Here is a 22,416-nt window from a genome sequence, read left to right on the forward strand (position 1 = left end):
GTACGTCATATATTCACAGAAATAGAAGCAAAAGAAAATGATTACCTATAGGAAACGTCACTAAAATTGCAAAGAAAATCAGACATATTTAAAGTGACTATCTGAACTATGTCAACTATCTTAATAATGTTGCTTCCTCCCTGCTAAAACAAGATCAGCACAGCACATATTTTCTTTCTATTATTTGGGCTGATTGCAGGTGTTGCCACCACTCACCATATGCTCAGAGGCACATGTGACCAAATTCTTCCAAGGTCCACAGGAAGTGGATTGGACTGTGAAAGACCAACCCAAATTGTGTTTGCATTTTGACAAATTTGTAGGGCAGTCCAATATCTCAGAGAGGAGGTCAGGTGTCCTGCTCCCCTGGTGCATTCACTATAGCTGCCCAGTTTCCCTGCTTTTTAAAGTTTGATGGAAATATCTGTTGGCTATAGGTATATTCTTAAACCGCAAAGTTTTTTGCCTATTAGTGAATTTCCCTGCTTTTTAATCTGGGACAGCCTTTCCCAACTAGTGGGCCACCAGATGTTGTTGGACCACAATTCCCATCCTTCCTGACCATTGGCAATGCTGGCTGAGGCTGATGGGAGTTGTGGTCCGGCAACACCTGGTGGCCCACTAGTTGGGAAAGGCTGATCTGGGAGGTAAGAAATGGCATCCTGTGCAAGCTTGCCAAGAATGGATTGATCATTTGGATTGATCATTATTGAGTTTAGTGGGATTTACTCCCCTTCAGTCATGCTTACGATAGGAGGAACTGACCACAGGGGATGAGGAGGGGAGGGGCAGAAGGGAGGAGGGGGATGAGAGCAGGAAGGAGGGGGAGGGGAGGAGAAGGGCAGGTTTGATCATTTGCATGTTTATTGAGTTTATTGCATTTATCTCTGTTGAATTTCATTCTGTTGTTTTCAGCCCAATGCTCCAGACTATCAAGGTCCCTTTGAATTTTCTTTCTGTCTTCCATGGTATTAGCTATGCCCCCCAATTTTGTATCATCTGCAAATTTGATAAGCATGCTCTGTACCTCCTCACCCAAATCGTTAATAAAAATGTTGAAGAGCACTGGGCCCAGGACCAAGCCCTGTGGTACCCCACTCATTACTTCCACCCAGTTTGAGAAGGAGCCATTGATAAGCACTCTTTGAGTACAATTCTGGATCCAGCTGTGGATCAACCTGATAGTTGTTCCATCCAGCCCACATTTAGCTAGCGTGCTAATCAGAATGTCATGGGGCACTTTGTCAAAAGCTTTGCTGAAGTTGAGATATATTATGTCCACAGCATTCCCAAATCTACAAGGGAGGTTACCCGATCAAAAAATGAGATATTAGTTTGGCAGGATTTGTTCTTCATAAATCCGTGTTGCCTCCTAGTAATCACCATTGTTTTCAAGGTGCTTACAGATTGACTGCATTATAATCTGCTCCAGAGTTTTTCCTGGGATTGATGTTAAGCTGCCTGGTCTGTAGTTCCTCGGTTCCTTCTTGCTCTTCTGCTCCTAACTGTTACCCTTTTTCACGGAGTTTCCTCCACTTTGTTGTTGCTCTCAAATAGTTCAAAGTTTATTTGCGGTCAGAGACCCATAAAATGGCTAAAATAAACTACATTTATATATACAAGGAAAAAGTAAAGTGGGTTAAGATACTATGCATTGCTTGGAAATGGATCATCACATAGAAACAAAATAGCAGTGAGGTTAAATTCTCTTGTTTTTAGATTATACACAACGGAATGAGTATTTAATATTACAGCAAATAAAATTCATCATGGGAAAAGGCAATATTCCAAAAGCTTTATAGACATAGTATCATAGAAGTAATTTTGATCGTTTAAGCTGAGCTACATACACATATTTTGCTACTGCTCTCATGTGTTGTTCATTTTTACCTCTTAAGAGATAGGTAATAAGCTCACCAGGAGAATTGTTGGAATACTTTGCTATAATCGGAGAAATGAAATTTTGTCGATCCTGTATGTATAGTGGGCAATCTAAAAGGACATGGGAAAGAGTTTCCGGTACTCCCTCATTACATAAACAGCAACACTGATCGAAAGGGATCCTCTGGTATCTACCTTCCATTATTGAAGAATATAGACAATTAAAATTTGGCCTTTGCAAATGCGTGACAGTATTTAGGTATTATTAGATATTCAAGGTATCTCGCGCATTTGCTAGGATCAAAAGAAAGATTGTGATAAAGAGGTGTACAAGTTTTAGAAGCAGCTGCCATATTACTTTGTCGGTTTATGTCTGATATTCTATTGCAAATAGTACTTCTAGTGGTGTCTATATCTAGGGAAGCTAGGTGTTGTATAGAGAGACCTATTTGAAGAAGTTTATCTTGAAAGAAGTTCATCCAACTGGATCTAAACGTGTCATCCCAGATGTCTGCTAGATAACCCGGAATTTGATTATATGAAAGTTTGCACCAATAATTGAAGGCTAGTATCCAAGCCTTACATTCGGTCGAAGGTGAGCAAACTTCCAGTCTCAGGGCTGCGCTCGGAACACATTTTGGTAGTCTTAGAATTTGGCGCAAGAAAGTCAAGAGAACAGATTCTGTGGGAGGTTTATATGCTGAAATCCAAAGGGGAACACCATACAATAGTTGGGGTATAATCTTTGTGTTAAAGACTTGTATGGCCGCGGGAATATATTGTCCCCCTTTTGTGTAGAAGTATCGAATAATATTCTTTACTGTGGTCCGAGCGGTCATCACCGCCCCTCGAATATGTGTAGCCCAAGAGAGATTAGAATGGAACGTGATGCCTAGATATTTGTAGGAAGATACCTGAGCGATCGATTGCCCATTTATTAACCAATTAGAAATCGTAGGTGACTTGGAAAAGGCTACGATTTTACTTTTGTTGTAATTAATATCTAGTTGGTTTTCTGCACGGTATTCCATAAAAGCGCGAAGCAGTCGTTTTAGGCCTATTCTAGAAAAGGCTAATAGGACAGTGTCATCTTCATAAAGCAGAATTGGACATCTGTGCTCATTGATCTTAGGTGAATGAAAGAGAGGGGAAAGGCAGTTTGCTCTCATATCGTTCAAAAAAAGATTAAAAGGTAGGGGAGCCAAAACGCAACCTTGTCTTACTCCTTTCACTGTAGGTATGGTGTTAGACAACCCCCCGTCTGTTCCACAGCGGACTCTGAGGGAGGTGTTCTTATGAAGCTTATAAATGAGAAAGAGGAGTCTTTTCTCAATCATTGTATTTGCCAGTTTATTCCAAAGAATTCCCCTAGAAATCGAGTCAAAGGCCGCTCTTAGGTCTATAAATGCGGTAAATAAACCACTTCCCACTCGATTCCTATATTTTTCTGCGAGATGGTAGAGTAAGATACAATGGTCGATGACCGAACGACCCTTCCTAAATCCTGCCTGTTCAGGACCTAAAATATTTTCTTCCTCTATCCATGTCGTCAGTTTGCCTTTTAGGTAAGAGGCATATAGTTTCCCTATAATTGAAAGCAGACTGATTGGTCTATAGTTGTTGGGATCTGTTCTAGGGCCTTTCTTATAAATTGGAATAATTATTGCGTCGCACCAAGCTTCAGGGATAAGGCCAGTTTTATTGATTAGTGTAAATAAATTAGCCAGAACAGGGGCCCACCAATCTTGATGGTTTTTTAGTATCTCTGGTGGTAAGTTATCTCCATCCGGAGCCTTTGCAGCTTTAAGTTGAAAAATTAATTGTATTATTTCTGACTGGGAGACAGGGGGCCAATGTGGCAATGATGCAAAATCAAAAGTAAAAGGATTGGATTGTTCTGTGTGGTGTAGAATTTGTTGCATAGCTGTGTAGTGTTGTTCCCATATGTGGGGTAGAATATTGCAGGGAGTATAGTTCATGGGACGTAGGGCCCCAGACACTATAAACCAGAATTTTTTTGTGTTTTTAGTTTTAGCTGCTTGTATTAAGGAATTCCATCCTTCTTGTTGTAATTGTCTCTTTTTATTAACTATTATTGACATATTATTGACATATTTATTTTTGGCCTTGTAATATTGTAAGGGAGATTTTTATCATTACAATAACGATATTGTAAATATATTTGTTTTAAGTGTATTTTGGCTAATTTACATTCTTGGTCAAACCAATGAGGTGTATGAGATTTTAAACTTATTTTTTTCTGGTATGAGTTTGTAGAAATAATGGAATTTAAATAATAATAATAATAATAATAAACTTTAATTTATAGGCCGCCTATCTGGCCAATGGCCCCTCTAGGCGGCGTACAATAAAGCACGATAAAATACATGGTAAAATATGATACAATAAAAACAATATAACCAGTACAGCACAATGCAAAATTACAATATTTAGTAGAGTTGTCAGTAATACAATTCTGAAGCTAGTTCACCTTAGAAGTCTCAAGTTCATAAAGGCCTGATGGAAAAGCCAAGTCTTCAGGCCTCGGCGAAATATATATAAGGAAGGGGCATGTCGAAGATCTATTGGGAGGGAGTTCCAAATCGTGGGGGCCGCCACAGAGAAGGCCCTCTCCCGAGTCCTCACCAACCCAATCACTTTAGTTGACGGGACTGAGAGTAAGCCCTGAGTGGCAGATCTTGTAGGGCGGCACAATTTATGACGTTGGAGGCGCTCCATCAGGTATACTGGGCCGAAACCGTACAGGGATTTATAGGTTAATACCAGCACCTTGAATTGAGCCCGGAAAATAACTGGAAGCCAGTGTAGATTGTACAGCACTGGGGTAATATGATCATAATGGCGGGTGTTTGTAAGTAGACGAGCTGCCGTGTTTTGTACCAGCTGTAATTTCCAGACTGTTTTCAAGGGCAACCCCACGTAGAGTGCATTGCAGTAGTCTAAACGAGAGGTGACCAGAGCGTGTACTACGAGTGGGAGCTGGTGGACAGGAAGGTAGGGTTGCAGTCTTCGTATGAGACGCAATTGACCCCAAGCTGCCCGGCACACCGATGAAACCTGAGCCTCCATGGACAGCTTGGAATCAAGGATCTCCCTGAGGCTGCGGACCTGGTCCTTCAGGGGCAATTTTACCCCATGAAATACCAGGTCGATGTTTCCCAACCCCCCCTTGTCTCCCACGAGCAGTACCTCAGTTTTATCAGGATTCAGCTTTAGCCTCAGTGAGAGCGTTGTATGAATCTAGGGCCTTTAAATTGTTTGAAGCATTACTTAGTTGGGCATGAAGTGCCAGGGCCGAGGGGGAGACCAAATATTCTGCTACCCCAGAGGCTACCTTAGGGGACCATGTAGATCTTTTATAAAAATGTTGGTCTGAGTTAATAGCCAACTTGTGTTTCACTTCTAATCTTATTTTCTCATTTGTTCGAATTGAGAAAATTAATGGCAGGTGGTCGCTGTCTTGTCTAGTTCCTATGGTAAAATTAGCTACCGCATTAAGCAGTCTAAAGGGTATTATTACGTAGTCAATAACGCTGCTTCCTCTGTTTGAGATGAATGTGAATTCGGTAGATGATTCCCATATATTTAGGCCATTTAGAATGACAAGACCGCGGTTCCCGACCATTCGAGTTAGACAGATACCAGAATAATTTACTGTCTTTGGAAATTCTGTCCAATTGATGAGCAAAACATTCAGTGTCCTCCACCCCCCACAGTTTTGATGCTAGTAGAGTGTCATTGTTGGGGCCAATTCTGGCATTAAGGTCGCCCATGATAATTGGCAGAGACTTCGGGTAGGTGGTCTCCAGTGTTAATAGGTAAGTGTCAAGATCTTCCCAGATTTGATCCATTACTGCCCTTGTTTTGGTTGGAGGAATATAAACATTGATCAGTAACAGAGATAAAGATTGCATATTAAGTAGTGCCGTTATAGCAATATTACTACAAGGGGTAATATTGACCAATTGAACAGACAGTGAGGTAGAGAGTAGAATTACTAGGCCTCCTTTTGCTCTGCCTTTACCTTCCATTGACGTATGTTGTGCTGGAAGATCAATAGAGGAATAACCATCCAGAGTTATAGCTGTTGTACTCCATGTCTCCTGGAGAAAAATAATATCAAATTGTTGTAGATAACTGGTCAAGTTGGGGTTATTGAGTTTGGTAGACCAACCCGCAATATTCCATGATATGAGCTTTAGCTGTAAATCAGACAAAGACTCTTCTCTAGTACTGGTTATAGCTGGGATGATGGGGGGAGCTGTTAGTCTGTTTGAAGTAAGTGATGCATTTGAAGGGAGTCAATGAATTTCTTCTATTCGGTTCAGAGAACCTGTTGGATCTGCAAATATTACTCCTGAAGATTTAACAGGAACTTGTGTGATATTATTCCTTTCCTGTGGGTCAGCTGGTAGATGTGCCGGAAGACTATGAGAGGACTGCATCGGGGATTCGGAGTTGCTCCGTTCTTCTTCAGTATCCAATAGTCGATGTATTAGTTGATAAAGTTTGTCAATAATCTGCGAACGCTCTATGTCAGGTAATTGAGAATAAAGTTCTTTAAGTTGTAACTCTTCCGGATCCAGTTCGTTCTGTAGTATTGTTGAAAGTTGGAACCCAGGGGCCAAGACAGGAGGATTCGATTCCGTGAGGGTTCTTTGGCGTAGGGAGAGACCCGAAGTATCATTGGTGGTAGAGGAGCCTGAGTCAGAAGTAGAGCTGAGAGTGGAGTGAGTATTTGGTAAGACTAGCGGAGTAGGAGAGATGAAATTAATATAATATCTCTTTATGATTAGTCCTCTTTCCTCAAAGCTCTCTCTTATAGAGTGTATCTGATTAGCAGCTGTTGTAGAGTGAAACGTCACTATCAGGCGACAGTAGTCTGTATCCGAGGAGATATTAGCTAATGATTTAATATAGCTCGTGCTGTGTAGAGGTTGAAGCTGTTGGGAGAAGCATCTATCCAAGAACGGAATGCTTGGAAAGGAAGGCTTACGATCTGGTCCCTTTTGCTTATATGCCACTACCAGTTTGTTCTTTTGTAGTACAAGGTTCCATGGATATGTTTGATGGTTAATAGAGAATGACCTTGGAAGCTGTTGTGACAACCCAGAGGGCGTGCATGGATTGCCGGTATTAAGCTGCATTTTCGTGGAGGAACTTTTGCCATTTAGGGTGGGCTGATTTGCAGACCTGTTTAAGTGTCGTTTATTGGCAAGATTCGGAGAGTGAGGCTCAATAAGCTTAAATAACGGCTTATAGTTCATTTTGTTGTTGGATGAGGTTTTTGTGTTTTTAAGATTTTTAGATTTCTTATTCTTTTTGTTATGTTTAGAAGATCCGTTTTTAATGGAGGTTTTCTTGGAAGCCTTATTGCTTTTTCCCGTTATGGCTTGCACTTCCGGCTCTGGTTGTAATTTGTTTATAGAAGGTGTTGTTGGAGACCCTTGTCCCTTTAAGTCCTGGAGGAGATGGGAGCCAAAGGAATTCACCAAGGTTGTAAGTAGGCTGTTTGTTTCAGCAAGGAAACCTTTGACAAGTCACAGTTCTTCAGAAATAGTGACTTGCCATTCTGTAGTAGGGTTCTTAGTTGCCAATATGGGAGTAGGTGTTTGAAAAGTAGTCTCAGGGCTCGAAGCAGATAGAGGTATTAATTGGCTTTGGGACTCATGTAGTGAGTCAGTGGTGATCAACTCTGTAGATGAGCTTTGAATCCTGGAATCTGATGTACAATTAAAACCTGCATCAAGAAGTTCCTCCGCCAAAGATTTGGCAGCTATTTTTGCAGCGTATGCTCTCACAGAGAAGGGTTTTCCTAGCGTCCAGTCATGAATCTCAGAAGGAGCAGAACTGGTTGTTTTGTCTTTTTGAGTGAGTGCTGATATGTGGGATGAGTCGTTTTTATGCGAAAAATATTCTGTTATTCTTGTTTGAGCTTTAATCTTCGTTTTGTCTCCCTCAATTCCACTCCCACTCCTGCTGGTATTTCTTTAATGGCCGAAAGTCTAGCTGTTTTAAGTAGAGTTGTAAGTATAGGCAGATTATTTCTTCTTGAAGTCAGAGGTTGCTGAATATTTGCAATAAGTTTGTCTCTACAAGAGACCAAGTGGAGTGAATTATTTATATTCGTAGTTAGAATGATAAGTAAGGTCTAATGACTATTTCTGCCTCAAGAGAGGGATACTGCTCACACTTATCAGACTTCCGTATCGTTAGAGTAAATAATAAAATAGTTTAAAAATATTCTGCTGCTACTGCGGCTGTAGAAACTTCAGACAATCCAGCTATCAATTTAAATTCCTTTCAGTAATATTAGCTGAAGGTTTTCAAAACAGAAAGCAGAGCTGCTGAAAAGACGTATCTTACCGGAAGGGAGTCTTGCCGGAAGTCCTGTCCTCTCCACAACAGTCTCTTCTTCTGCTTCAACATGCTGTTGGTCTTCCACCTCCTGTACTTCTCTTTGCTGTTGTTGTTCCCAGGGCTGTGGAGTCGGAGTTGGAGTAGTGGAGTAGGAGTTGGAAGCAATTTTGGGTGGAGTCGGAGTTGGTAGAAATGTACCGACTCCGGCTTCAAAATAAAATTAATAATTTAATTTTTTTGTTTTAATGTATTTTAAGGTCTTTTTATGATGTCTTAAAGTGTTTTTAGCGTTTCTGTTTGCTGCCCTGGGCTCCTGTTGGGAGGAAGGGCGGGATATAAATCAAATAATAAATAAATAAAATAAATACATAATATACATTTGCCATTTATGAAGGAGTCAGAGTCAGAAGTAGAAAAATAGAGGAGTTGGAGTTGAAGGTTTGACGTACCAGCTCCACAGCCCTGGTTGTTCCAATGTTCTATCTAACAACTCTTCATCTTCTCTTATACTCTTCAGTGTGGCCACCCCTCCATTCCAGGCCCCTCACTTTTTCTTCCAAAAGGGCCTCCAGATTGCACTTGTTGCACGTGTGTGCCATGTTGTTCACAGGCAAGAAAACAAACATTACACACACCTTGCAGGTCACCACCATTGAAGTGTCCTTCCCGACCATAGCCTCTCCTGCCTTTTGTTTCTATCTTTCTACTTGTATCTAGTACTATTACCTGACAGGGTAAATAGGAGAGTGCCACTGGTATGTGGTGTGCCATACAAGGGAAAAAATTTAGGGACCTCCTCCTTGACCTCCCCTGCCAGACTCCTGTTCACTCACTCTCTGAGAGCTGGCTCACTTATCTCCTCTGGACTGGCTGATGCAGCTCCCTCTGCTGTGCTCAGTTAGAAGTCAGGAAAAAGAATGAAAACTCCCAGCACACACAGCTGCTCCTAGTTGCACTCAGCAGCTATCAGGCCACGCCTCTTCAGCCAGCAGCTATCAGGTCATGTCCCTTCAAATCAAGCTGCTGTGGAGCCCTTCAGAGCACATGGTCAGAGCACACGGCTTCAGAGTCCTCTTTGTCTGTCTCTTCCTCCCTGCACCTCCTCTGCCAAACTCCTGTTAACTCTCCCTGTTTGCTCACTCTGTTTACTCGCTCTCTGAGAACTGGCTTGCTTATATCTCCTCTGGACCAGCTGACGCAGCCCCTCTGCTCTGCTCAGTTAGTCAGGAAACAGAATGTTTTTTGGTAGATGTAGGCACTAGTCTCCAGTCTTTCCAGATGTCAGCTGAATCCAAAACATTTTCTGAGTCTTCAGTAATTAGAGCAAACAAGAAGCCCCATTTATATTTGATACTGGTTTCTCTCAGATCTGTGGTGGATTTCAATGCTTTCTGACAGTGAAATATCTCAGCATTTAGGTCTTGGAAGTAATAATATGGGTTTTGCCTCATATTTCACTTGCCTTTTAGCTCCAGAAGTTCTGGTCAGAGCATCTTTAATGGTATAATTATGAATGGCAATGGTAATGTCCTGCAGTGGATTGTACTCTTTGGAATGGGTGCCCACACTCCTGTGAACCTGCGCTGTATCCAGCTTAGTGATCTTTGCATATGGGATCAACTCTTTCCACCAAGATATTAAAAAAATCAGATTGGCCTCCTTGCTCAATTAAAGCACAGACACTGATATTCTTGCTGTGCCTGTGATTTTCCTGATCATCAAACCTAATGAGTAGATCCTTGTAGCCTTTAACCAAGTGTTTAATTTTAGAAGTGTGATACCCTCCAAGCTGTAAGACCTCGGCAGCTGTTTTTTCCATATCTGATAGGTTATCTGCCAAATTATTCAGTTTATCCTCAAGAGTCTTAAACCCAATCTGCCATTTCTTAACCAGGTCAGAGTGAAAGTTGGCAGGCTAAGAAGAAACCGCTTCCATAGGATTTACCGAGGTTGAGGCTGCCTCACCCTTGCAGCTTTTTGCTGCCTTGGCTGCCATGTTCACTGTTTGAACCTTGCCTGTGCTACACTCTGACACATCAGTAGTGGTTTAAGGAACTGAGTCTTTACTTCCCTGGGTACTTGGGAGCATGGCCTACTAGTTAGCACAAAATTAAAAAGAGCACTGGTCTCCAGTGGGTACAAGGTGTATATTTAAGATTGAGGAGGGACAGAGCAGCAAACTCATTCTGTTATGCTGAAAATTGCATGCATGCACCCCCATGGCTCTGATTTTCTAAGTGGTTTTATGTAACCTTCTTAGAGATTCTGATGATTAAGGAGTATATAAATTCCATTAAGTTTATAAATAAATAGATCCTTTCCACTCTGAGGTTTGGACTGAATTGGTCTTGGTTGCTGTTGATGGATGACTTTTATTGGGAGACAGACGGGGAGTATGATCTTATTGTTTCTGCTTGATCTCACAGTGGCTTTCAGTGCCATCGGCCATAATATTGGACCAGCTTAATGAGTTGGGAGTTCAAGCACTGTTTTGCAGTGGTTCTACTCTTACCTCTAAGTTTTGTTCCAGACAGTATATTCCAGACAGACTATATTTGTGCTGTGGGGTGCAAGAGGGAACTACTGTATCTCTTCAATTTTATTTAATGTCCTTTAAAAGCTGTTGGGAATTGTCATCAGGAGATTTGGAGCATGGTGCCATCAGTATGCTTTCTGATGACACCTATCTCTGTTCTTTGTGATATATGACTTTGATGGGCTAAGCAGAACCTGGACTACTGCTTGAATGCAGTGGTACACTGGATGAGGGCCAATAAATGGAAACTGAATTCTGAGAAGATGGAGGCTCTGTGGGTGAGTGGTTCTCAGATCTAGGAACAGATTTCTTTGGCTTGGTTCAGAAGCTGCAACTTGTGCAGAACGCTGCTGCTAGGCTGCTGATTGGTGCACCCTATAGCTGTAACAGCTGTCCTGAAGGAGATGTAGCGGTTGCCAATCTGATACTGAGCCAGCCCCAAGGTTTGGTACCACCCGCATAAGCTCATCCGTGTAGTGTTAAACAGCTTGGAACCTGGTTATTTGAGACAGTGCCTTCTCCCCATGAACCTTCTCATTCATTAAGGATGATCTCCTGCTGCTTGTGCCACAGTCTGCACGATCCCTCTAATGTCAATCACAACAAGGGTGTTCTCTGTAGTGGCACTTGTCTTATTGGCCTCCCCTCAGAGATCGGACAGGCAGCTTTGTTGTGTTTCTTCTGGTCAATGGATCCTTTGCATTTACCCAAGCATTTATAAACTATTGATCACTCACTCTTTTGTATGATGTACATTTTTATGAAATATTGGTGGCATTTTATTCTTTAAATTAAATTGTACACTGATACACTGAGTGAAAAGCAGCATAGAAACCTTATTAATTAATTAATTAATTAATCAGTCAGTCAATCTAAGATACCCCTATTGAGATGAGATAATTGTAGATGTACACAATTCTAAGTGACCTCCACAGATTTATATAATGGCATTATATTTGCAATACTCACAGTCTCTTTTTTTAATAATTCCTAAATCTAAGTTTGCTTTGTTCCCATTACTATTGGTTTGATATTTTCATCATGCTGTCCAAATCTCAAAAGCTCCAAAATCTCTTTCCTGGGTAGCCATTTTGTTTCCCATCCCACCCAGAGAGACCCAATTCAGTGGCGACAGTTTCTTGTGAAAATCTAGGTTTATACTAGGCACTGTCCTTTTAGATACTGGGGAAGTGGAAAAACAAAAAATGTAATATGCTAGGTAAAATTCCTGCAATTTGATAATAATTGCAACTATGGTTTCTTTTCACTTTAGAAAAGACTCTCAACTGAACCTATATGCTAAGTTAGATGAGCATTTAGTAATCCTTGGGCCAGGTCTGGCTTGCCAAGTGGTGCTACATAGTCCTCTCACATTCGAATATGAGACAATAAAAAAGATTATGGGTGAACAACATAATGGGATTGGGCAGCAAGACATGGAGGAAGGAGAGAATGGGGCTTTGGCCCTATAAAAGCACACATAGGTAACCATCCTGAATAATGTGCTGCAGATTTTGCTTTTTAAAAAATTTGCCTAATTTTTTATTTTTGCATAAGTTTGCACCAGTTCAAGTACAGATCTATGGTGGGATCAACTTTATTTTAGTCTTGGCCTATCCTTTTTAATTGGCTAGTTCTTAACTAAATTACCAGTCCTTTTGTAATTTCAGGTTTTTTTGTTTATATATATTATATACACACAATCTGTGTCCCTTTTGGATTACAAAGCTGGCCTGTTAAATTAACCTGTTTTAAAAAAAGAGACTGGGTCTCTGGTTTGAATGGAATATTAAGAAGAAATGCTAAGTGGGATAAAAATTGAACAGGATTAGAAGTGTAAAATTTCCAGAAATTTTGAAGCCATGGAGGGGGGAACCCGTTTCCCCCCATTTTCCCCCCAGAAAACCCCCCAGACATCTTGGAGAAAATTGCAGTCACGCCTGAACAAATAATCAAACAGTATAGGGCAGAGCTGTGCCCACTCCTTGCCCTCCCTGAAGGAAAAGTATAACAGATTTATATAATGCATATTCATAGTTGTTCTTAACTATATGAAACACACTCAAAAACAGAAAAAAACCTGTTTCAACCTTTTCTGTTTCTTTCTGGCCTTCACATCTCTTAAACAGGATACTTAAAAATTGAAACTAAATTCTACCAAAGATGCTCTCTCTGCTACATGGGAAGTGGAGAGAAGATGAGTAGAAATGTGAAGGCCTACTTCAAAAAACCAGGAAAATTCTGAAAAAAACATTTTTTCTGTTTTCCCATGTGTGTCCCCCCAGGGATGCCCCCCACTGTGCCCCCCTCCCCGTGGATGGAGCATGCGAGTCAGTGCTTTGCTTGGGCTTATTCAAGTGTATCCTCATAGTGCTAAACCACAAATGTCAATATACAATTAATTACTGATTACATAAATACAAAACTAAAATATAATTATTAATAATGTCATGAGGCCCATGGAAGTTTCCTGGTGTGAACAGGTAGAGGAAGAAATAGAATGGGATCTGGGAGAGGAGCCCAGTGGGTTTGCAGCAGGGAGGGGACTGAAATAGGAGGCTTCAGCATTTTTGGCAGTGACAGCTCCATCTCCTTAGCTCCAGTTACAACTGAAGAAACAATGTCTGACAATGAATTAGCCCCTTCCCCTCTCCTCCATCCTCCCTATTTGCCTGAGCTGCTGCCATGCATGCCTCCTCTAGAGGAGGAGGAGTACTCGGCCTGAGCCAGTGTCTGATGATGATCTTAATGAAATGCTGCCATCACCAAGGACTCTCAGGCATGCACAGATAGCTCCAGCTGTTCAACTCAGGAGTGCTCGCTTGCGCACTCAGTCCCATTCAGAGAAACCTTCCCCACGCAAGCAGAGAGCGCCCGACTTGAGCCTCCTTAAAGGATCTCAAGGGGCATGTCTAATTGCTGCGGCAGCGTCTTAACTTGAGCAGTCATGTTTAGTTATGCTGTGTACAGATGCAGAATCCTGCGTAACATGTAAGCTGATCTATGAAACACTCTAAGCTGAAATTCAACATTAAACATAATGGAGAAAAACACACCAGTGAGTCTTAATCCAGTAGGCAAATCATATAAAAATAATGTAAACATGGAGGTTGCCTTAATAAAATTGGCTTTTAATCTGTAGTAGCATAATACAACATTTCACTACAAAGCTTAGTAAGAACGAAGCTCACAGATCAACTCAAAACAAGACAATCGGTATAATTATTTTAGATCCTCTGTGCATCGTAACCTAAAGCGTGATCTATTAGAGCGGTAGTCTCTAACTTTTCAGACCAGAGATCCACCTTTACCCCAGACATGCATTTGAACCCACCCTATTTTCTATGGCGGTGTTTTTAGCTGTTTTAACTATGTGTTTTAAAATTGTTGTAATGTGCCCTGGCACCTCTGGGTGAAGGGTGAGTAATGCATTCTAACAATAATAATAATGCTTCAAATGTACATCTCAAAAACAATGGTTCAGATGTGGATAATCTCTCCAATGAACTTCCTGCAATTACTACAGTTTTTCTGTCATCAGGCAGTGTTATATTTTATACTTTCTTTCACTATTCAGCATTCATTCATAAGGCCAAACTAGAAGCTACAGTGCCACAATTGGTGTGTTACAATGTGGGCTGCACCAATTTCCTATAAGGTATGTGTGGGGATGGTAAATGCAGGGCACAGCATAGATGAAGTCTGTGTACTGAAACACACACACACAGGGTCTCCCCAAAATTTTCTCAGCTGTTTTTTCTCTTGTGGCAGTTACTTTTGGTCTTGGGGGCTCACTTCAGAAAAACAGCTTGAGTGAAGTAGTTTTGGGGAGGGGGAAATTATGGAGTCAGGGACAGTTTCATTATTCCTGCCCACCCATGTTGAACTTTAAATGCTGTTTCTGCTCTGCCTTATAGAAAATTGGCATGGCCCAGCTAATCATCGACTGTAACATCTAGTCTGGCCTGTAGTTGTGAGTTCCCTAAAGTTTATTAAAGGGGGTTAAACTGAATGGTCATTGGTTCTGGAACCTTTATTTCATTTGTGTATGTTTTTCTTTTTTCCTCTGCAGACCATGCGAAGACATAGAAATGAGGTGACCGTTGAACTTAGAAAGGTGAGTATATCACTTTTCTTTGCTTACGTTGTGTTTAAAGTGGCTGTAGGAAGTTTCAGCTACAGAGTTCAGGTCCGTGTGTGACTTGTGAGATTACTGTCATGCCATGTGTCTATAAGGAAAGCCAAGAATGGAGTCCAGTCCAATGTTCCATGATGTGTGTGCATTATTGGTTCAGGACTCTGCATTAGGCAGACCAATGGCTTGTTTTTGTAAGACATTCTGCCAGAGATCTATTATGCTTTCCCATTGGTAAACTTGTGGTTGAAGCTCTTCTCTCTGTATGTCTATGTTTGAAGTCCCTTTCAGGTTGCGCACGTCTTTGTGCTCAGGCCCCCAAACCTTTCAGCCTATGAACTGCTGTGCTGATTTACCTGGCCAGTCTTCTGGAGAGGAAGAGCTGGAAATATTTGGTTGTAATCCTGTGCACACTTTTGTGGGAGTAAATCCTTTTGAATTTAAGGGGATTTATTTTTGAGTAGACATGTATAGGATTGCACTATAAATAGCTCCTAAATAAAGTATGGACTAGCCAAGCAGTGTTTAAGTACAAACAATTTCTCTTTCACCATTTCTTTTTGATTTATGCGTAGAGCTTCTGGCTTGTGCCATTCTTAAATGGCTTTCAGGTGGCAGATGAGGAACATAAGGTGGTCTTATATGCAGATAATATGCTACTTCCCCCCCCCCCAAACCAGGAGAGATCCATCCCTGTTTTGGTGGCTCTCATCAACAATTTTGGGTGCCTCTCTGAATATAGTATCAACAGGGCTAAACTGGAATTTATGCTCTTGGATTATTGGGGTTTGCAGATTATTGGATATTGCAGCGGAGTGTAGAACATCTCTCCCTTGAGAAGATACAACTCCTGGGTGTGTAAGGGAGCTTTTCATTCCCTGATCTGGAGACCTACCACAAGGCCTATCTTTTGGTGAGTGCTCTGAGTTGGCAGACTACTATGCCTACCCCTTTTATGCCATGGACTTCCTTGGAGTCTTTTTATGGATCTCTTGTCAGGCTGGAGAGTGCTGGGTTCAAAGTGTATTCGGGACACCTTGTTCCCACCATCAGTTGTGGCAGTCAGGGAGGTCTGGAGGACATTGGTTATGGAACACTCATTTGACCCTTACTCTCATGAGAGACTGGTGTAACCCCTGTATCAAATCTGGGGGCAAGATGGTGTTGTGGAAGTATTGGGTGCATGGCGGGCTCTCTGCTCTGGATCAGCTAGTGAGCAACAATGGGGATCTCTTGCCTTTATCCCTTCTGAAAATTTGGTTTAATCTGCTACTGTCTGTGGAATGGCAGTACCAACAGCTGCAGCACCTAAAGTGCCGAGCTACTACAGAGCTTCCCAGATTGGTGGGCTCCTCTACTAGCTAGGATGTTTACTAAGTTTAATGAAACGGGATGTTTTCCAGCATCATGGCAAGAAGCCATAGTAATTCCCATATTTAAAAAGGAAAATCGACAAGATCCCTCCAATTACCGCCCCATCAGTCTCCTTTCGACAATAAGTAAACTTTATGCCTTATATCTGAAAAATAAATTACAAACCTGGATGGATGAGTATAACATTCTTGGCATAGAACAAGTAGGCTTTAGAAGAGGCTCCTCAACGCTAGACCACTGCCTTATTTTACAACACTTAGCAGTAAAATATAGTAAATATAAGAATACCAACCTTCATGTTGCCTTTGTGGACCTAAAGGCAGCATTTGACTCTATACCCCGGGACAAACTCTGGCACAAATTAATGAATACAACTATTGATAAAAGGCTGCTTTATTTAATCTATAACCTACGTCAGCATACGTCACTTCGAGTTTCATGCGACAAGGAGGGTGGTTTAACAAACTCCATCCCAACGTTCACAGGAGTAAGGCAAGGCTGTGTCTTAGCTCCCCTTCTATCCACTCTTTATTTGAACGATCTAAAGGACTCTTGTCTCTCCCATGATTTTCATACCCCAAAAATTGCTGATGCTAGATGTCCTTTGCTACTTTATGCTGATGATGCCGTACTTTTATCCTTTTCTAAGATCGGCCTTAGACGGATGATAAGGACATTTATGACCTACTACAATGAGAACCAACTATCTGTAAACTATGGTAAAACTAAGATTCTTGTGTTCTCAAACCAAAGATCTCTACCTACTTGGACAATTAATGGCCATCATATAGACCAAGTTGCCCATTACAAATACTTAGGCATAACTTTTCAGTCCTCCATGAGCTGGTCCTGCCATATAAGAGAGGCAATCTCGAAAGATAGATTCTCGGTCAAGAGCCTTCTTCGCTTCTACTACCACAGAGGGGGTCGCTTTGTGCCAGCGATTATTAAATTATTTAATTACAAAATCATGCCCCAACTTTTATATGGAGCTCCGATTTGGATCCATTCCATGAACTCCACAGTTGAATTGGTCCTCTCAGGCCTACTACGCTGCCTTCTGGGTGTACCTAGATGTACTCCATCAGCGGCAGTTAGACTCCAATGCGGGCTCACATCATTGGATTGTCAGGCCTGGTTAATGACTGTTAACTATTGGATAATAGTTAATACCTCGCCGGGCCTTCTCTCTCTATTTTGGGGAGATTCTAGTCCATCTTCTTGGAATAATAAAATAGAGTTGAAATTACTGAAAATAGGTCTATCCAAGGAATACTTGCTTCTCCATTCGCCCAGAGAAGCGGTAACCCTAATTCGTTCTCGCTTAAAGGATATTGACTATCAGATCTCAACAAATCAGGCCATGAAAACATGTTCTCCTCTACATTTAAACCTAATTTTTGAATTTGAAAAAATTGTCCCCTATTTCTATTTTCTTACCGTTCCTAAACTACGTATAACATTTTCCAAAGCGAGATTTAACTCTCTGGACTGCAATTCTTGAGGGGCGGTTCAGGGGAATACCATATAATCTCCGAACCTGCCCGTGTTGCTCAGATAGCATTGAGACCCTTCGCCACTGTACCCTTGATTGCTCCCTATACTCCCACATCCGCTGTAAATTTTTAAACTCTGTCATATTGAATCCGATGTACAAACACAAAACTCCTGATGATATGGTTGCTTTTATTTTTTCTGGTATAGACAAACGAATTACCATTCAGGTGGCCAAGTTTATATACGTGGCCCAATTAATACGTACTTCTATGTAACGCTCCTGTTTATTTCTGTGTATGTATGTATATTGTATACTGTATCCTCGTTCTATTTGGGTCCTTGACCGCAATAAATAAAACTGAACTGAACCTAAAGTGGTCCAGCACTTTAAGCATTCCTGAAACTCCAGATTTGGTGTAGGACCTGATAGCCTTAGCACAGTTTTTGAAACGCACAGTTTGTTTCTATAAGACTTTGTTGAGTGCTGGGAAGTTTGATACAGTTGGTCTGCTGGAGGATTGGAATGGAGAGTTGGATTGTCCCATACGTCTGAGGCAGTGGCCATCAATATTGTCCACTGTAAGGCTTTGCTCCCTGGATCTTAGGTTACATTTAATCCAACAAAACCTTGTTTTTTGAGCACATTGGACTCACCATCACCTCTGTGTTATATCTTCTGATGCATGTTGATGTTGTGGTGAGGCAGGGGCAGTGCTAAAGCATATGATCTAATCTTGCCCTGTAGTGGCTGTTTTGTGTGGAAGACCTTATTTGCATTAACTTGGTCCTGGGAGCATCCCTAAAATTAAAATTCATTATATCCCAGCGTCCTGGAACTTAACAGAGGAACAATGTGATTGGTCTTGCAACACTGGAAGGATCAGACAGGCCCCCCCCCCCATTGCTTGTTGGTTGGAGGGCCTTCTCTTGAAGTGTATGAGGAAGCTTCCTTTTACAGGATGCATAAAGAACTGAACATTCTCTGAGATTTGGGACTCCTATCTAGGGTTGTTTGTCTCGTGGACTCTGCTGAAGCCTGTTCCTCCTCTTCCCTATCTGTCCCCACCTTCTTCTTCCCCTTTCTTTGTGCCCTTGGTTTTGATTGTACCTATTTCACTTTGTATTATGCTGTATTAAAAATGGAAGTTTCCTGGGTTTCCCCCCATTTGTTTATTTGTATTGTTATAAAAATCTGAAACTCAATAAACTATGCCTTAGAAAACTGCAAGCAATTGCGAATGCACTAACTGTCAGTGTATGTTAAAGTGTTGGTATGTTTGCTTACACGGGATTTGAATCCATGCGATCTTCTGTTAATGCACGTGATTGGAAACTTGAGTATGCACGTGCCATCCACGGGTCCCATTGAACACTCTCTCTTGAGAGGAAAGGGGTCTTTGGCTAGGGATAAACCAGGTGCTTTGCCCTGAAATGTGCCTAAAGAGTGTGTGCATAACCCCAAGGAATGCAGGTCCAAACCAAACTAAAGCAAAGCTTTCTTTTCTTGAAGGAAAAGAGAAGAATAGCAATACAAAATTACTGTGTGGCAGTATTAATTATAAATATCCTAACCATCCATGACTTTAAGCTAAAGAGAAACTACAAGGTCCTTAGTGCTATAAGAAATAACAGGTAGCACAGTTTACCTATCCTAGGTCAATGGTACAGAGCATGAAATACAGCTGCAGTGATGTGAAGGTGCTTTGGCCAAAAAGCCTCAAGGTTTGCATCGAGACACAGACTTCCTTGCCAACTTGTGGCCTGAAGTCCTGTGCTGTGTTCCTTGAGAGCATAGTTCTACATGTCGGAGCTCAGATCACCCTCTTGGGTCTCAAAACCCTGCTCTTAAATACACTTTCTGTCTTACAAATTAACATGAAAAGGAGGGTCTGGGTATGAGATGTGTATGTAGTTCTTGCTGACACTCTGACAAAAATTAGTTATGTTTTGCTGTCTTTGAACAAAGGTATTGTTCTGCTGGGCATGAGGGAAATAGACCAAGAAATGAGGTCAGGGTCTGCAGGTTCCTCTGAAAGTGTCAAAAGATGGCCCTTGCTGCTTGTCCTCATCTCACAGTACTCAGGAAGGCACAACAAGTCAGAAAATGGGGTGTGGGGTGGGAAATGTTGTCCAGAATACTCCAGGAGTTTTACTCCGTCAGTTCAGAATGACCCAAAGTGGGGGGCACCCAAAGCACTCTTAACGATATCTGAGTTTGAAATGCTCTTGTTTAAAACGAAATTTAAATTTGATTTTGTTATTATTTTTAATATGAATGTCTAAGCATATCAAGCACATAATATCAATACCTAAGAGTTTATGTTAGAGGTTAGCAGTTGGAGGCCTCTGGACCAAGTCTGTTATCCTGAGAGGGAACCTTGTGGTCTTTTAAGTTGCTAGGAGATACAAAGCTTTGAAATAAGTGCCTTCTATAGTAGTATTACTTGTCATCAGGCCACTATGCCTTGGAGCTGGGACTTTGGCCCTCTGCCATTGACTTCATTCTCAAAATGTCCCAACAGAAAATCTAGGTGCTCTGAATGTTCAGAGGAAAACCTTAATTAGTGTGGTACAATATTAATCACTATTTTTCCTGCTTCATCAAACCTATCAAGTATTATAATTTAGTTAGCTGATCAATATTTTTTTATATTAATTTAGGACCCAATTGGGATCAAGGTTTTCTTTCCCACGAAGTAGGTAGGTCTGGGCATATACATCTCATTAAGTGGTTTCTAGTCCACTGCCGCACACCCTCCGCAGGGGACAAGGACCTATTAGGATGGTCCGCCCCAGACACTTGATGGAATCCAAAGGATTCCTGAATGCGCTGGGTGATCTGGAGCTTACTGAAGGACACCCGGTCGAAACCCTGGTGACGGAGTGGAATAGGGAGATCACTAGGGCAATAGACCGGGTGGCACCGAAACGTCCTCTCCCCCTGAATAGAACTCAGACTGCACCCTGGTATACACCACGGTTGCGCGGTCTGAGACAGGAAGTGAGACGACTAGAACGCCGATGGCGGAAGTCGTGCACTGAAGGCGATCGGACACTGGTTAGAGCGGCAATTGCGGCCTACCAGCGGGCAACAAAGGCAGCAAAGAGGCAATTTTTTGCTGCCTCTATTGTGTCTGCAGAGTGTTGTCCCAGGAGGTTGTTCCAAGTGGTCCGAAGCCTGGTCGGTCCAGTTGCACAGGAACCTTTGGAACACTCAAAAGCCTCCTGTGACACATTTGTAAAACACTTTGCCAATAAAATCGAGCGCCTGAAGGACAAGATTCCGTACGTCGTGGCTACAAGTAGTGGTCCAGAGGCGGCCAGTTGCAGTCCAGTCTGCTGGGATCGGTTTCAGCCTCTTCTCTCTGATGACGTGGACAAGGTGCTCTCTACTGTGAAACCAACCACTTGCTTGCTTGACCCTTGCCCGTCATGGCTCGTTATGAGCTGTAAAGCGGAACTGGGCAAAGGGATTAAGGCAATGGTAAATGCGTCCTTGGAGGAGGGTGCAATGCCATTAGCCCTCAAGGAGGCAATAATAAGACCTATTCTGAAAAAGTCCTCCTTGGATCCCCAAGATTTAAACAACTTTCGCCCAGTTTCCAATTTACCATTCCTGGGCAAGGTGATTGAGCGTGTGGTGGCTACACAGTTACAGACACACTTGGAGGAAGCAGATTATTTAGATCCTTTCCAGTCGGGCTTCAGGACTGGACACGGAACTGAAACAGCCTTGGTCGCTCTGGTGGATGATATGAGGAGGGCGTTGGATAGGGGAGAACACACTTTCCTCGTCCTCCTGGATCTCTCAGCGGCTTTCGATACCGTTGACCACGGTATCCTGTTAAGTCGGCTGGAGGGGCTGGGAATAGGAGGCACTGTTTTACGGTGGTTCCGTTCCTATCTCTCCAACAGATACCAACGGGTAGCGTTGGGGGATGAGGTTTCAGACCCTTGGCCCCTCAACTGTGGTGTGCCACAGGGCTCTATCCTCTCCCCCATGCTATTCAACATTTATATGAAACCGCTGGGAGCCATCATCAGGAGTTTTTGGCTGCAGTGTCACCAATATGCGGATGACACGCAGCTCTACCTCTCATTTAAATCCTCACCAGAGTTGGCTGTGGATACCTTGTCCAATTGCCTGGAGTCCATAAGTGGATGGATGGGAGAGAACAGGCTGAAGCTAAACCCCGACAAGACCGAGGTGTTACTAGTGGGGGATAAGAGAAGGTTGGGAAATTTTGACCTGGTACTTAATGGGGTGAAATTACCCCTGAAAGACCAGGTCCGCAGCCTAGGGGTCATTTTGGACTCCCAGCTGTCTATGGAGGCTCAGGTTTCTGCAGTGAGCCGGGCAGCTTGGTACCAACTTCATCTGGTACAAAGGCTGCGTCCCTACCTTCCTCTACACCTGCTCCCACGAGTGATACATGCCCTGGTCACCTCTCGATTAGACTATTGTAATGCGCTCTTTGTGGGGTTACCCCTGAAGACGGTCCGGAAATTACAACTGGTACAGAATGCGGCGGCACGCTTAATAAAGCAGAGCCGTCGCCGGGATCATGTTACCCCAGTGTTGATGGAGTTACACTGGCTGCCAGTTGTGTAC

At 42.3% G+C, this 22,416-nt stretch overlaps 1 protein-coding gene across 1 annotated transcript in view; it reads left to right on the forward strand.

Moving 5' to 3' along the window:
- Positions 1 to 22,416, forward strand: part of KPNA3 (karyopherin subunit alpha 3) — an 85,398-nt gene that overhangs the window by 11,945 nt on the left and 51,037 nt on the right. The window contains exon 2 of the mRNA XM_061607552.1: positions 14,871 to 14,915. Within this exon, the coding sequence (XP_061463536.1) occupies positions 14,871 to 14,915 (45 nt within the window). The remainder of the gene's footprint in view (positions 1 to 14,870; positions 14,916 to 22,416) is intronic.

This window comes from Rhineura floridana, chromosome 2 (assembly GCF_030035675.1).
Source record: "Rhineura floridana isolate rRhiFlo1 chromosome 2, rRhiFlo1.hap2, whole genome shotgun sequence".
NCBI classification, from domain to species: domain Eukaryota; kingdom Metazoa; phylum Chordata; class Lepidosauria; order Squamata; family Rhineuridae; genus Rhineura; species Rhineura floridana.